General features: G+C 43.2%; 1 protein-coding gene across 1 annotated transcript in view; it reads right to left on the reverse strand.

Moving 5' to 3' along the window:
• The window catches only part of LGI2 (leucine rich repeat LGI family member 2), a 60,491-nt gene that overhangs the window by 41,451 nt on the left and 3,715 nt on the right, over positions 1–15,325 (reverse strand). Inside the window, exon 3 of the mRNA XM_030191245.1 lies at positions 377–448. Within this exon, the coding sequence (XP_030047105.1) occupies positions 377–448 (72 nt within the window). The remainder of the gene's footprint in view (positions 1–376; positions 449–15,325) is intronic.

Consider the following 15,325-nt stretch of genomic DNA (forward strand, 5'->3'; position numbering starts at 1 on the left):
CTGCACAGGGAGGATGGGTTCGGGGATGGGACCACAGAAGGCAGAGGAGATGAGGGCATCCCGGTCCTGGTGGGGAAAGAAGGACATTGCACTTCGGGCACATGGGAGAGAAACACTGGGCCCACCCACAGCCCTGGGCCCTCGGACATTGCCCAGTTGCCCGTATGGTCAGTCCGCCCCTAAGAAAAAGCTACTAACTCCTTTGAGAGGTATTTTCATCCAGGATGAACCAAGTGGTAAACCAGTTGAATGCTAGCCTTTTCTGTGTTAGCAAATCACAATGCATTAGTAAAGTATAGGATGAGATTTTCCACTGCACTGCATGCCATGTAACAGAAGTCTCAGGGCCAAGTAAGAGATCAAATATCACACTTACAGGTACTCCAGATGGAAAAGACCAGCAAAGGCATCATCTCTGATGACAGTAAAAGAGTTTGAGTTTAACAATCTGCAAATGAAGACCAGAGACAAGGACTCACAATTGGAATCTGAAATATATTACTCAAGCTCTTCTTATTGGCTTAATAAACTTATTGGCAAAGCTGTCTGCTACCACTGTCATCTAATTTTGTACAATTTATAAAGCCATTATATACAGAGAGAACTGTATTTATTTGCAGGTGAAAAAGAACTATTTACATCCTGTACAATATTTCAAAAGCATCCAAGCAAGCAGTAATACACATCCTATTAACTTTTTATTAGTTTGATTACTTCACTAGCTCTCTTTGAATTTCTGTCAAATCTCAATGGGAGTCGCTATGGTAACCAAAGCAACACAAATGACATCACACTTATTCTATCTAATCAGTTCATAGAAATGTGAAATACAACTCCATGAACTAATCAGATCGCACTTTACCACGCAGGGAGGGATTATGTAAGGTAGGACTTCCCAGCCCAATTGGTGATGGTACAGTTAGTCAGAAAGGGTGGCTGGTACTTGGAATGTCCTCATGCAATATCAGGTGATTGAGGCTCAAACAGCAACAAACTTCAAGATATAAAACAGAGGATCCTTAGTTGCAAAAATATGGAGACAGTTAAAGCATTGTGTAGTACACTCCAGACCACAGAGGTAGCTAGGTGGACACAGCAGCAGGTTACTACTCCCCAGAGCTTGGCCAGTTTGGTGAAACAAGTTGATCGTGGCAGGAATACTTCCCTAAGAACAGAAGACTAAGTCTGAGCAAGGCGAGGCCAGTCAATAGAAGTGACTTTGGATCTGCTTTGGGCAATGAAGTGTAGGGAGGAGAGGGTGATAGCAGGTTCGATTAGAATGAAAATATGTACATAAGCATTGGATGGAAATACATGGAATGAGAGGGATTTAGATGATTCAAAATCACAAAAGAAACTGTGAATTCCATTCAAATACACAAACCATTAAAAACTCCAGGGGTATATAGCCACAAATAATAAGTGCTTAGAACAGATTCATTTTAAAGACTGAGGTTTATTATTATTATTATTATTAATAAAGATTAGCTCGAGTTATCTGCAGCAGGGCCCATAGGAATAAAATGGGCCTTGCAGCAGATAACTCAAGCTAATCTTTAGTAAAAGACCCCCTGAAACATTCAGCTAAATAAATATAATAAACATGAAAGGGAGGAAAAGCCTCAGAACTCGATCCAGGACCTTTTTGACTAGCAAACATCCTCACAGACCCATTGAGTGCCCTCACAGGCATAAAAATGTCCCCTTCAATATTTGAATTAAATAGTCTATTTAAGATTATTCTTTGTAATTGTTTAAACAGTCTATTTGAAGTTACTCTTGGTAAACAGTCTTTTAAGAGTATTCCTTGTATCAAAGTTCAAATCATGTCTATAAATCAAAACTGTAGAGAAATAAACATTTATCTGGTGTGATAAAGTCATCTCCAGGATAGTTGGGTTAAGGCAGTTTCAGTCTGAAATACAAGTCCCAGAAGGCATTGCAGGCAAGGAGCCAGAGGGAGAGATGAAGAACCCGGACTGGACTCCTAGCTGCAATCAGGGAAGACATGGGTGTAAGCTGGCAGGTTGTGTGGAGTGGCTGCCACTGGGTAGAAAGAGAGTTAGGAAACCCTGTGTGCAGGAGCTCATCATTGGTCTCATTAGTTTAATGCTCAACTCAGCTGGTTTGGGGTGTGAGGAAGCTAATGGAAGGAGAATGATTGGTTGTGGTAGCTGAAGCCAGGGATTGATTAGGCAGGTGGGAAGGAGTCCCAGGAGTGGAGTTCAGTTCAGGAGAGAGAAGCAGAAGGAGAGAAGGAGTTGCAGGCTGAAAACCCTTGGGCAAGGAGGTCCCTAAAGTACTGGCAATTACAGGCTGAAATTCCTTGGGTGAGAGGAAGTCCCAAAAGTATTGAATTCACTGTGAAGCTGATGCAGGGGAAAACCCTTGGGTAGAAGGAGTCCCTAAAATATTGAACTCTCCTGAAGCTAAAGAGCATAGAAAGTAGAAACTGCTGCTGGGTGACTGAACTGTGATGATGAACTGGAAGAACTCTTTGTCTTGGGAATTGAATTACTGTTTATTGTGCACTGGATAAAGAGCCCAGACTGGAGCCTGTAAGCCTGTATTGAATCCTGGTATGTGCTATGCTGCTGTTGGAACTGTGTACTAGAAACCTGCATGGAATAAAAGTCCTTAAGATTGAAGTTACTGGTGGACATCTATTTCTTCATTGTGCCGGGAGCCTGTGGCTGGAGGAGATTGTTCTATCCTTGGCTGCACAAGAGAGGAACCTGGTTACACTGGAATAAACTTCCCAAATCACAATAAATAGAAGAAAGGTAATAACAGGTCCCACCACGGTAGCCAGCATTTCGCTTAACAAGCTGCTTCAGGGATTTCTGGGACCAATATTCTACATCAAGTCCAGTTTCAAAGTGGCAGTACTGCTCATAGGGACCATTCTCAATCTAAGGGCCTTACTGGCTTGGAGACTGATACTTTTATTTGATGGAGAGTACAAAGGGAATTGTTCTGACCTCTATGTGGAGACCATATACAGAGAATTAGTGGTCTTACCCTGGAAAATCAGATCGGTATCTAGATTTTAAAAGAATAGAATTTGAAAAGAGGTTTTTCAGAGAATAGAGAAGATGTTCTCAACATTTTGGCTACTTGACTGTGCTGCCAGACCTGGTGAATTCCATAATGCTTGATGTGAAGTATTTGATATTGGAACCATATGTAGAAGTATTTGGTCCTTGAAACCATATGTGAGCACTGAGAGTACTTGAGTTGAGCCTGTGCATGATTACTTGGATTGGATGACGCTAGAACAGGAGTTGGTTATGAATATCTGTTTATTGACTGAACTGAAGGTACCTGGAACCTATTGAATCTGTTTGGTGTAATCAATGTGTAACTCCTGGTTAGATTGGGATTTGCTGATAGTGAGCCTGGGTGGAGAGTCACTGAAGGGAGTGACTGGGAGGAGTTTAGGAAGAAATAAAAGGGGAAACCTAGAGCAGGAAAGTGTCCTTGGTTGACTTAAGATTCTGAGATACCTACTAACCCCCTGCTGAGTGACCCGAAGAAAAGAAGGGGGACCCTTTAGTGCCATTCTAGTAGACTAGAATCGAGAAGCAGTTGTTGTCAACTTGCAACAACTGACAAAAAGAGTCAGTGTTTCGAGTGGAATTGTGGAGTCCGGCCTGTAAACGGGGTTTTGGGGTAGTGATAAGCCTGCCCAAACCCGGGATGTTGCCTTCCGAGGTACACTGTGAAGAAGGCTATCCTTCATGAATTCCTGCCTGAGGTCGGGACGCGCTGAGAGGGAAGGGAAGCAAGCCTACCTGCCAGTACCTGCCTGCCTGCTGCTTTTACTGCCGGTTCGCCGCAACTTCAGGTAAACTAATAATTTCAAGGCAGGGAGCACGGGTGCACGAACAGGAACTCAGGGAGCTGAGGGTGGGCGGGGGTGGGAGCAGCGGGAGGGCTGGGGTTTGAACGAATCGCTGGACATGGTGGGGAGGGGAGGAGAATTGCTGGACATGGAGGAGAGGGGAGGACAGGGAGAGGAGAATTGCTGGACATGAAGGGGAGGAGAGGGCAGGGGAGAGAGGAGAATCGCTGGACATGGATTTGAGGGGAGGGCAGAGGAGAGAGGAGACACGCTGGACATGGATGGGAGGGGAGGGCAGGGAAGAGAGAATTGCTGGACATGGATGGGAGGGGAGGGCAGGGGAGAGAGGAGAATCGCTGGGCATGGATGGGAGGGAAAAGCAGGAAGAGAGAATTGCTGGACATGGATGGGAGGGGAGGTGAGGACAGGGGAGAAGAGAATCACTGGACATGGGTGAGAGGGGAGGACGGGGAAGAGGAGAATCGCTGGACATGGATGAGAGGGAGGGCAGGGGAGAGAGGAGACATGCTGGACATGGATGGGAGGGGATGGCAGGGAAGAGAGAATTGCTGGACATGGATGGGAGGGCAGGGGAGAGAGGAGAATTGCTGGACATGGATGGGAGGGGAGGGCAGGGGAGAGGAGAATTGCTGGACATGGATGGGAGAGGATGGCAGGGGAGAGGAGAATCGCTGGACATGGATGGCAGGAGAGGACAGAGGGCAGAGGAGAAACGCTGGACATGGATGAGCGGGGAGGGCAGGGGAGAGGAGACATGCTGGACATGGATGGCAGGGGAGGACAGGGAGCAGAGGAGAATCGCTAGACATGGATGGGAGGGAAGGGAGGGGAGAGGAGAATCGCTGCACATGGATGGCAGGGGAGGACAGGGGATAGAGGAGAATCACTGGACATGGGAGGGGAGGGCAGGGGAGAGAAGAGACATGCTGGACATGGATGGGAGGGGAGGGCAGGGGAGAGAGGAGAAATGCTGGAAATGAATGGAGAGGAGAGCAGGAGATAGAGGAGAATTGCTGGACATGGATGGATGGAGGAGTTGGCGGGGACAGAGGAGAAATGCTGGTCTTGGTTGGAGGAGAGGGGAGAGAGAATTATTGCTTTATATGGATACAGTGGAGGGAAGAGAGAGGAGAAATGCTGGACATGGATGGAGGGGAGGAGAGAGGAGAAGTGCTGGAAATGGATGGAGGAGAGGAAAGAAAAAAGAAGAAAATGCACATAGATGGAGATGAGGGAAAGGGAAGAGAGGAGAAAAACTGCACATGAATGGAGAAAATAGGCAAAAGCTGGATCCACGTTATACCTCCTCTAGTCAATTCCATGGAGGAGGACCCAGCTTTTACTTATGGATGTAGGGCAAGAAATGAAGAAGAAAAGAGGAAAGTAAAGAAATAAATGGAAAGGAAGCCCTGGAAATGGAGTTAAGAGAACAAATATCACTTAACCCTCCATTGCCTGCCGCATTGAGCCTGCCATGAGTGGGAAAGCGCGGGGTACAAATGTAACAAAAAAAAAAAAATAGAGAGCAGCAGAATCAGAGACTGGGACCAATATGGATAGAAAAACAAAGTCACCAGACAACAAAGGTAGAAAAAAATCATTTTATTTTCATGTTAGTGTTTGGAATATGTTCAATTTGAGAATTTACATCTGCTGTCTTATTTTGCACTGGGTATACTGGAGCTGTAACAGCTTACAGAAATGATTTATAATGAAAAAAAATCATGTTATTTTTTTCTCCTATACTAGTATAATATTTTCAATGATACCTGTTTATATGCGCCATGGCTGGTATAAGGGGTGTGGCTAATGTGGGTGTGGCTATAATAGGAGTGGAGCCATATGTGGTGACCCCGCCCATAATGAGTACCGGCACCTTTTTTTCTACAAAAAAGCACTGGTTTCACTCAGTTCCTCAGTCCAGGAACCACACAGCACTCCAACCATTTACTAACGAAACGTAACTTTTATTTGCAAACCACAGCAACAAGTAGACTTTAACTTTAACCTCCTATCCAGTACAGTCACTTGATAAACTTCAAAACAACCTTAACTTCCAACTTCTGTTATTCCCAGGGGATACACCTATGCCACTATACTCCTCAGGTATAACTACAGGGGAATTCTCATTCAGAGCTGTTTACATATATGCAGTTTCTCCTGCCCATGCCCGTCCTATGGAGAGATTTTATCTTCAAAGGTTGTATTTCTCTTCTTAACACTGATTCACTTTTACAGGCTCAGACCCCCGTCGATCTGACCCTCCTTCGTGGTGACCCCACTTTTGGTCCACCCTGGTTCTAAGATGAGTTCTCCCTGGCTCCGGTCCCCTGCTCCCAAAATAGGACTTCTTCTACCCACTCGTAGCACACTGTCTCCCAGTTGCCACTTATTGGAGCCACAACCTGCCTCTTCAATTCTCAGGACTCCCCTGTCTTTCCTCCCGGTCAATGGCAGGGGAGTTCAGGCAACTGCAGCCCTGCAGGCAACCAAAGACACCCCCCCAAAGGGCATAACTTTAGCTTTATCTCCTCCCAAATTCCCCCCCCTGTCACTCTTCAGTACCAAGAGCACTGTCTCTCTGCATTCAATTTCAAAACTACTCCCCATGGGCTGGGTTTCCTCCCACCCAGGGCCATCCTACCACTCCAGCCCTCTTGCAGGGACCTCCCTTCCACCCAGGGCTCTGGAAAAATCCATCACTTCAGTAATACCTATTCCATAGGGTATTACATACATATGGAAGTAATAGAAGGAGCTTGAAGTCCTCCTCCACAGAAGCCCAGGGGCAAAGGAGGACACTTCATAGTGAGGCCTCCACATAAATAAGGAGCAATGAATTAGGGGAACTAAGCTCATCACCAAACCCCTAATGCACAATATAAGAACGTAAAGCCCAAAGGTCCATCAAGCCCAGTATCCTATTTCCAACACTGGCCAATCCAGGTCCAAGGACCTGGCAAGATCCCAAAAGAGTAAAACAGATTTTATGCTGCTTATCCCAGGAATAAACAGTGGATTTTCCCAAGTCTATCTTAATAATGTGGAGTTTTCTTTTAGGAATGTGTCCAAACCTTTTTTAAACCCTACTGTGCTAACCATATTTGCCACATTCTCTAGCAAATGAATTCTAGAGTTTAATTGCATGCTGAGTGAAGGAATATTTTCTCCAAATTTTTTAAAACTTAATAGTTAGTAGTTTCATTACAGCCCCCTAGTCCTTGTATTTTTGGAAAAAGTAAACAAGCAATTCATGTCTACCCATTCCACTTCACTCAGGACTCCTTTTACAAAGCCACACTAGCAATTCTAGCTCAATAAATGTGATGAAGCCCATTCAATTCCTATGGGCTTTGTCACATTTGCCATGCTGAAATCGCTAGGCAGCTTTGTAAAAGGAGCCGTCAGTATTTTATAAATACAGGCTGACCAAAAAGTGGGTTTTTCAGTTTCGGCCAAAACCGAAACTGTCTAAACACTTTCGACTGAAACCAAAGCTATAGCCAAAACCAAAACTGGAAACCAAAGACTGATTATATGAATGTGAACCAATGAGACCCACTGGGGATTGTAAGAGCTTGCAATTGGCAGCCCTCTGCTAAACTCGAACGATATTACCACCCTGCAGTGTCAGGAACTACAAGCACAGGCTGACAACTGGGAGAGCCATTGTAACAAGGACTTCTCAACAAATCTGGCACGTATAGGTTCCCAAGTCAATGTAGATATAGTTAAACATCCTCTGAGACAGGAACTTTGTGAGAACGTGTACAAAACAAAATTCATGATTAGCTGCTTTTTATGCTTACCCAAACTACGCACAAGAGAAAGTAGCATTGAGAAACTTTCTGTTTTCTTTTAGTTATAAAACTGATTAAGTACAAGTATGATATAGATTCTTACTAAAATAGGGTAAAAGAGTCCAGACACTGGTCTACACTGTGGATATTATACCAGCCTGATGCATAATCCAGAATAAAAAAGCCCATTGATGTTACTGAATGCAAGGACTATATGCTCAAAAAGAGGCAGACCCCACTAGGGGAATGCCGCCCACAAACGGGCGGAAGGCTAGCTAAGACAAAGGGGACAGGAGGGAGGGAATGAGGGGGTCTAGAAAGGGCTAGGGACAGGGAATAGCTACAGGGAGAAATCAGGGAAAGAGTTAAAGAGGGAAAAGGGACGGGGGGGGGGAGGGGAGGAGGGGAGGGGGGGCGAGGGACACAAAAGGCACAGGCAAAGGAACAGAAGGTCCTTTTTGAGCTAGCCAGCACAGGAAAAGCAGCGCTGACCCAACCCTCCCACCCATGTACCAAGCAGCTGTCCCAGCTAGGCGTCAGGTTACAGCAGTTATACAGTAACAGCGAAAAGCGATAAGGGATGTGGAAAGTCGTTATGTGAAAACAGTTGATTGTAAAGTTGAAATGTAAGTAAGAATCATATGCCTGCATCGTAGCTGATTCACAGCTTGTCTCCTGGCTTTGACGGCCAGGAGGCCCAGATCATCAGATCGGGAAAGATCGTGGGTGCAGTGGCGTTCCTAGCCTGGATGGCATCCGGGGCGGATCGCCGATGCGCCCCCCCCCCCGGGTGCAGCGCGCCCCCCCTGCGAAATGACACCTCCTCCCCCCCCCCGGTGAAATGACACCCCCCCCAGGTGCACGCCGCTGGGGGGGGGTGCCGTGGCGCGCGCCTGTTGGCTCCGAGTTCACTAACTTCGCTCATTTGCTGCAGCTCCCTCTGCCCCGGAACAGGAAGTAACCTGTTCCGGGGCAGAGGGAGCTGCAGCGAACGAGCAAAGTTAGCGAACTCGGAGCTGACAGGCGCGCGCCGCGGCACCCCTCAGCGGCGTGCACCCGGGGTGGACTGCCCCACCACCCCCCCTTGGTACGCCACTGCGTGGGTGCATCCTTCAACGGGATACACTGGAGAGACAATGGGTGCTGCAAGAGGCAGCACAGCGAGAGAACAGGCTGCTTCAATGGCACAACCTGTGGGACAAAAAGAAGCCATGTACCCCATACATACATAATGTTAACAGTTATGATGTCAAGTAATGGAATATTTGTGTGTCAAGATTAGAAATGTAAAGTTAGATGTACCTGGCTGCGGCCAAATAAACTCCAAATTATGTCCAAAGCAGACTCCAGTGTATTAGTGATTGACACAGGAAGTATGTCTGAGCATGTGCCGAGTGCCCGCGTTGTGAAAAATTACAATGAAGAGCTATACATTTCTCAAATTATTTTCTAATATATAAACTTCATTTCATTGTAATATCATTTCCCTCCTAACACTATAACTATAACTATAACACCAGTACTTGTGGAAGCAAACAATCACTGCAGTTCCTTTCTCACAGAATCTAGCTTCTGCACACATTTGGAATTGGGGGGGTAGAGGGGAAGGAATGATAGATGCTGGACAATGGGAGGGAGGAAAGAAAAAGGAGACAGACTGGACTCAAGGGAGGGAAGAGGGAGGGAGAGATGCTGGACTACAGGGGAGGATGACAGAGAAGAGAAAGAGATGCTGGACTGTAGGGGTATTTCCCTGTGATCTAGCCTGAGCTGGTCTTGGCCTATACAAGCCTATGACATCTTGGTACAATAAGATGGCTGCTGCAACTCTCTGACCTGCACATCTCTGTGTCAGCAAGATCCAGCTTCAGCTTGTGGAAAATCACTGACAGGCTTGCTGAAGCCAAGGACATTCTGTGTTCCAACCATCCCCCTTCTATCTCGGAGAAGCTGAGAAGGGAGGCAGAGCCATGGCACCAGAAGTTACCATCTCCAAGGTCACAAAACAAAGAACTTTTCTTACCCATGCACTGGACTGTACGTGATAGAATTGGTCCTGGCTATCACCCGAGCGAGAGGTCTGGAAGAAGCGGTGAGAGTGGGAGAAGAAGTTAGTCGGAGACCCTCGGAGGAGGAGTACCTGTGAAGGACCTGAAAAATCCAGCAAGGCTCGGGGTGAGCTAGAGACTGTATGATATCAACCTTGTGACCTGCATAACTGGTGCAAATACCTGTGGCAGAGATATTGGCTCTGATAACCAAAGGAGAGACGGGAACCTGCTTGTTTGCTGAGAAAGACCTGCACTACATAAGACACAGACAGCTGAGATAGCGTCTGGGGAGATTCTGCTCCGGTCTTATCTGAAGCCGTCATCAGGACAGCGTGGTAAGATCACAGTGATATATTTCCTGGTCTGGGGTTAGGCAGTGGTTTTATCTAAGTACGACTGGTTTATGTCAGCTCTTGGTCAGGGAAAGCTGCTAATGTGTATTTTGCATAAGATGTGATAAGGTTTCATAAGGATCATTAGGATATCATTTGTACTGTTCTAATCATTACTGTACGTAGTCTCAGGATAATCAGAGTGTAGTTAGACAATATATTTTGTTAGTGTGCATATCAGTAAAGACATATTATATTGCATATAAGCTATTGCAGAGTGTCTATTTTTCTACCTGTAATAAATAACAATAATTATCATCTGGGACGTGGCTTTGGTTCTTTGGCGAAGAAGAAAACACTGGCAGGGTGCCAGCAACAAGGTTCCTTTATAATATTTCCCCTAGGCTGAGTGGGAACCTTGTAATAAGTATTATCAGGGAATAATTATTGCCCTAATTACTTATTTTCATCCTACAGGACCATGGGTGATGTCCTCGCATTTATTTCTATTAAAAATCTTTGTTTTAGAACAATTTTTGAAAATTGGGAACTCTATGCCTTTGTTTATGCATTGTTTGAAGGGTTTATGTCGTGTTTTCCATGTTATCCAACTTTTCAGTTATCCGACAATGGGTCGGTCCCGTTTACATTGGATAATCGAGACTGCACTGTAAAATATACGGAAAAATTATGTCTTATCTGATCATTTTCTTTCGTTTAGTTGCAGCACATGAATCCAGGAACAAGTGGGCTGTGTCCGTCCACCAGAGAGCCAGAGATCACCGAATCCAACACAGTAATACAACACGGCTAGCTCCTCAGAAAGCAGTACTATGGATACTGTTTGGCAATAAGAGATGAATTCAATCCTTTTCTTAGTGCAAGAAAACTAATGCAACAATATTTTGCTGATGCATATATTAAAACTGAGGCAAACAGACTAAATTATATTCGACAAAATCAAAAACTCTTAAGAGTTGAAAAATACTCCGGGTTAATGGACCACCATGCAAGTGAAGCTGCAAATGGAGGCATTACACCTGGCCAGGCATTTATTTTACCATCACCATTTGCCGGCAGCCCAAGAAATATGCATCAAAATTATCAGGATGCAATGGCAATAGTTCGCAAATATGGCAAACCAGATCTGTTCATTGCTATGACCTGCAATCCAAGATGGGAAGAAATTACTTAATATCTAAAAAAAAGGTCAGGCACCAGAGTTTCGACCTGATTTATTGGCAAGGGTGTTTAATTTAAAACTAAACTAGTTACTAAACGATATATGCAAAAAACACATACTTGGTGTGCCTCTTGCAAAAATTCATGTCATTGAATTTCAAAAGCGTGGTTTACCTCACGCTCATATATTAATTATCCTGAAAGAGGAACATAAGCCGAAAAGAAAGGAAATAATTGACCAAATTGTATGCGCTGAAATTCCAGAAATAAACAACTTTCCATGTCTGCATACATTATTTGTGGAGGAGTGGCCTAGTGGTTAAAGCACCGGTCTTGCAATCCAGAGGTGGCCGATTCAAATCCCACTGCTGCTCCTTGTGATCTTGGGCAAGTCACTTAATTCTCCATTGCCTCAGGTACAAACTTAGATTGTGAGCCCTCCTGGGACAGAGATATATCCAGTGTACCTGAATGGAACTCACCTTGAGCTACTACTGAAAAAGATGTAAGCAAAATCCAAATAAACATATGATACATGGCCCATGCAGTGACCATAATTAAAATTTTCCCTGCATGCTTAATGGGAAGTGCTCTACACAGTTTCCATAACCCTTCCAAAATGAAACTATTGAGAACTGTGATGGATATCCTAAATAACGCAGAAGGGATAACGGCGTAGGTACACTCTTAAATGGAAAATTCATTAATAACACTTGGGTAGTCCCTTATAACCCTTTCTTACTTTTAAAGTACAATTCCCATATAAATGTAGAAGTATGTGCATCTATTAAAAGTGTCAAGTACCTCTTTAAATATGTCTAAAAGGACACGATTGTGCCAATGTGGTTATTGCAGAGCACCAAACTTTACAACATGATGAAATTAAAACATTTACTGACTCTAGATATGTTAGTGCTCCCGAAGCTGCATGGCAATTAAACGGCTTTCAAATGCATCACCAATCACATACTATCCAGAGATTGGAAGTACACTTACCAGATCAACAAAACATTGTTTTTCATCCTCACAAAGTTGAGGCTGCAGTACAAAGAGCCAGAACAAGGGACACCACTTTAACAGCGTGGTTTAAACTTAATGCAGAAGAGAATCCTCCAAAGACCTTTTTGTACGTAGATATTCCTATATACTACTATACTTTTGACAAAACAGAACGAAAGTGGAAACATAGAAAAGCAGGACATGACAAAACAATTGGGAGAATGTATGCAGTTAATTTTGCAGCAGACACTGAGCGTTACTGTTTAAGGCTAATTCTACTACACCAACCAGGGGCTAGAACGTATTCTTTATAATACATTTCAAGATGCAGCCAAGAAAATTGGACACATTGACGATGAAGCTCTGTGGGAGAACACCTTAGACAATGCTGTCACATGCAGCATGCCTCAGGAAATCAGACACCTTTTTGCATACATTTGTTTTTTTTCCGTAACATCAAATGCATTACAAATTTTCAAAAATACAAACTTACTATGATACAAGATTTTCAACACATCCATGGTTGCCAAGGTGATTGCTCTGTTTGTGAACAATTGTGCCTTCAGAAAATCCAGGGCATTCTGACTACACACAGCAAAAAACTTGAACACTTTGGTTTACCAACAATCATCCAGAGAATATAAGATCCTAAACTTGCCTTCAACGTTGCAGATGAAAACCGTAAAGCTCAACAAATGCTTGAAAACCTAAATAATGAGCAAACGGAAGCATTTCATACTATACTTTCTGCCTGCAATACAAAAAACATAACCCACACGTGCTTTTCTTCCTAGACAGTCCTGGTGGAAGTGGAAAAACGTATACGTATAACACTATCCTGAGCAACATCCGAGGAGATGGAAGAATTGCACTACCTGTTGCTTCTACAGGAATTGCTGCAAACCTCCTTCCAGGAGGACGAGCTTATCATTCACAGTTTAAGTTACCTGTTCCTCTACTGGAAATGTCAACATCAAGTATCAGATTAACATCAAACGATGCTTCCATAATTAGAGATGCTAAAATCCTTATTTGGGATGAATCAACTATGGCACCCAGAATAGCACTTACTGCTGTAGATATACTCCTCGAAGACATCATGAACAATCAGAAACCATTTGGTGGGAAAGTTATTCTCCTTGGTGGAGATTTTAGACAAACTCTACCAGTGGTACCACACGGTGATCGAGCTCAAATTATTGAAGCAACCATTAAGTTAAATAAACTATGGAAAAATTTTGAAATACTAAAATTAAACAACGATGTCCGCTCTGTAGACCCAGATTTCAACAACTGGCTTATTACTTTAGCTGACGGAAATTTTCCATGTCCAGACAGTTTCAAAGATATTATCGAAATCCCACAGAAGCACATTTGTGACGGCGATATAGTTAATGCCATTTTTGGTCAAAAACTTACCGCAGATACTGTTTTAAACTTTGCTAAAAAGGCTATTCTTTGCCCCAAAAATGCACATGTAGACAAGATAAATGAGGCCATTCTAAATATTTTAGAAAGTAAGACAGTTACTTATTTAAGTTCGGACTCCATTCATGACTCCAATGATGAGGAACATCAGTTATACCCTATAGAGTTCCTTCATGAACAAACTCCAACTGGCATGCCTTGCCATAAACTGCATTTAAAAATTGGAGCCATAATTATCCTACTCAGGAATTTAAATACCAGGAGAGGTTTATGTAATGGAACTCGCTTAATAATCAAAGACTTGAAACCTAACCTCATTATTAGTCAAGTAATCACTGGGTCAATTGCAGGGAGTACTGTTTTTATACTACGTATTGAACTAGCACCATCTAACACTGACCTCCCATTTACATTACGTAGAAAACAATTTCCTGTGAAATTGGCTTTTGTAATGACAGTTAACAAGTCACAAGAACAAACATTTGAAAAAGTTGGCATTTTCCTACCAGAACCAGTGTTTACACATGGCCAACTGAATGTAGCATTTTCACGAGTTCGAAAGTCTTCTGATGCAATTGTACAAGTCATAGATGGTCCTGAACAAGGAAAGCTTTTCCCTCATTGTAACAAAGTTTTCACTAAAAATATTGTTTATAAAGAAATCTTGCAAATGTAAACAACCATTATATTTGTAATAAAACGTTTTCAATTTCTGCGTACTCTTTATCTTTTAAAAAATACTATAAATAAAAATCACCAAAAAAAAAAACAATCCGTATCTCATACCCCTGGGGCATATTACTCATTATACACCCTTCCCAATTATTACTTATCATGACAGAACATTTCTCCTAACGGTTCCCTTAAAAACATAATCGCCATTACATGATAACCTTGCTAGCGCCCGTTTCATTTGTGTGAGAAACGAGCCTCTTTTACTAGTACTAAATAATGTCTATAAGAATTTTTTTAGCCCCATTGGAAAATCTACTGATGCAGTTACAAGTTGTGCAGGGATACCGAATAGAGTTGTCTGGGTTTTCTAAACAGACTTCACATGCAACTGTCACTACATATGTGCTATGTTAATTGATGGTTATACTTTTTGTACATTTTTCAATTCTAAGTGTTACAGCTATAGATTGGTGTCTGCATAAAACCTGCATAGATACCTTTGTAAGCATACATTGAGTATTTTTGGTATTAATTTGTTCCCTTTGATGTAGACTGTTGCTACCAACGGGGTGTTACTGCAACTTTGGTGCATGTTGTTTGTTTTTTTTAATATTCACACGAAGCATAGAATTGAGATTGGATTACCGCAGCAGTAATGAGTTTAGCATCAGAAAACTCCTAAGCAGCTTGTACATAGCTGGTCTTGGGATTATCTGGGGAACCTAGATAAAATAATATTGCAATAATCCAAATGACAAAATGAGTGAATGAGAGACGCACGATGATCAAAGTACTTCCTAACTAAGTGCAACTGCCTAAGGATAAAGAAGCTGCTTTTACACACATTAAAAATCTGTGGTGCAAATGTCAAGTAAGAATCTAGAATAACACCTAAATAACAGAAGAAAGGGACTGGAATAATGGAAGTCTCAAACATGTTTAGGGCTGCAGTTGAACTAGGGCTTCCTCCGGTAAACCAACTAGCTACTGTTT

This window comes from Microcaecilia unicolor, chromosome 2 (assembly GCF_901765095.1).
Source record: "Microcaecilia unicolor chromosome 2, aMicUni1.1, whole genome shotgun sequence".
Lineage (NCBI taxonomy): Eukaryota > Metazoa > Chordata > Amphibia > Gymnophiona > Siphonopidae > Microcaecilia > Microcaecilia unicolor.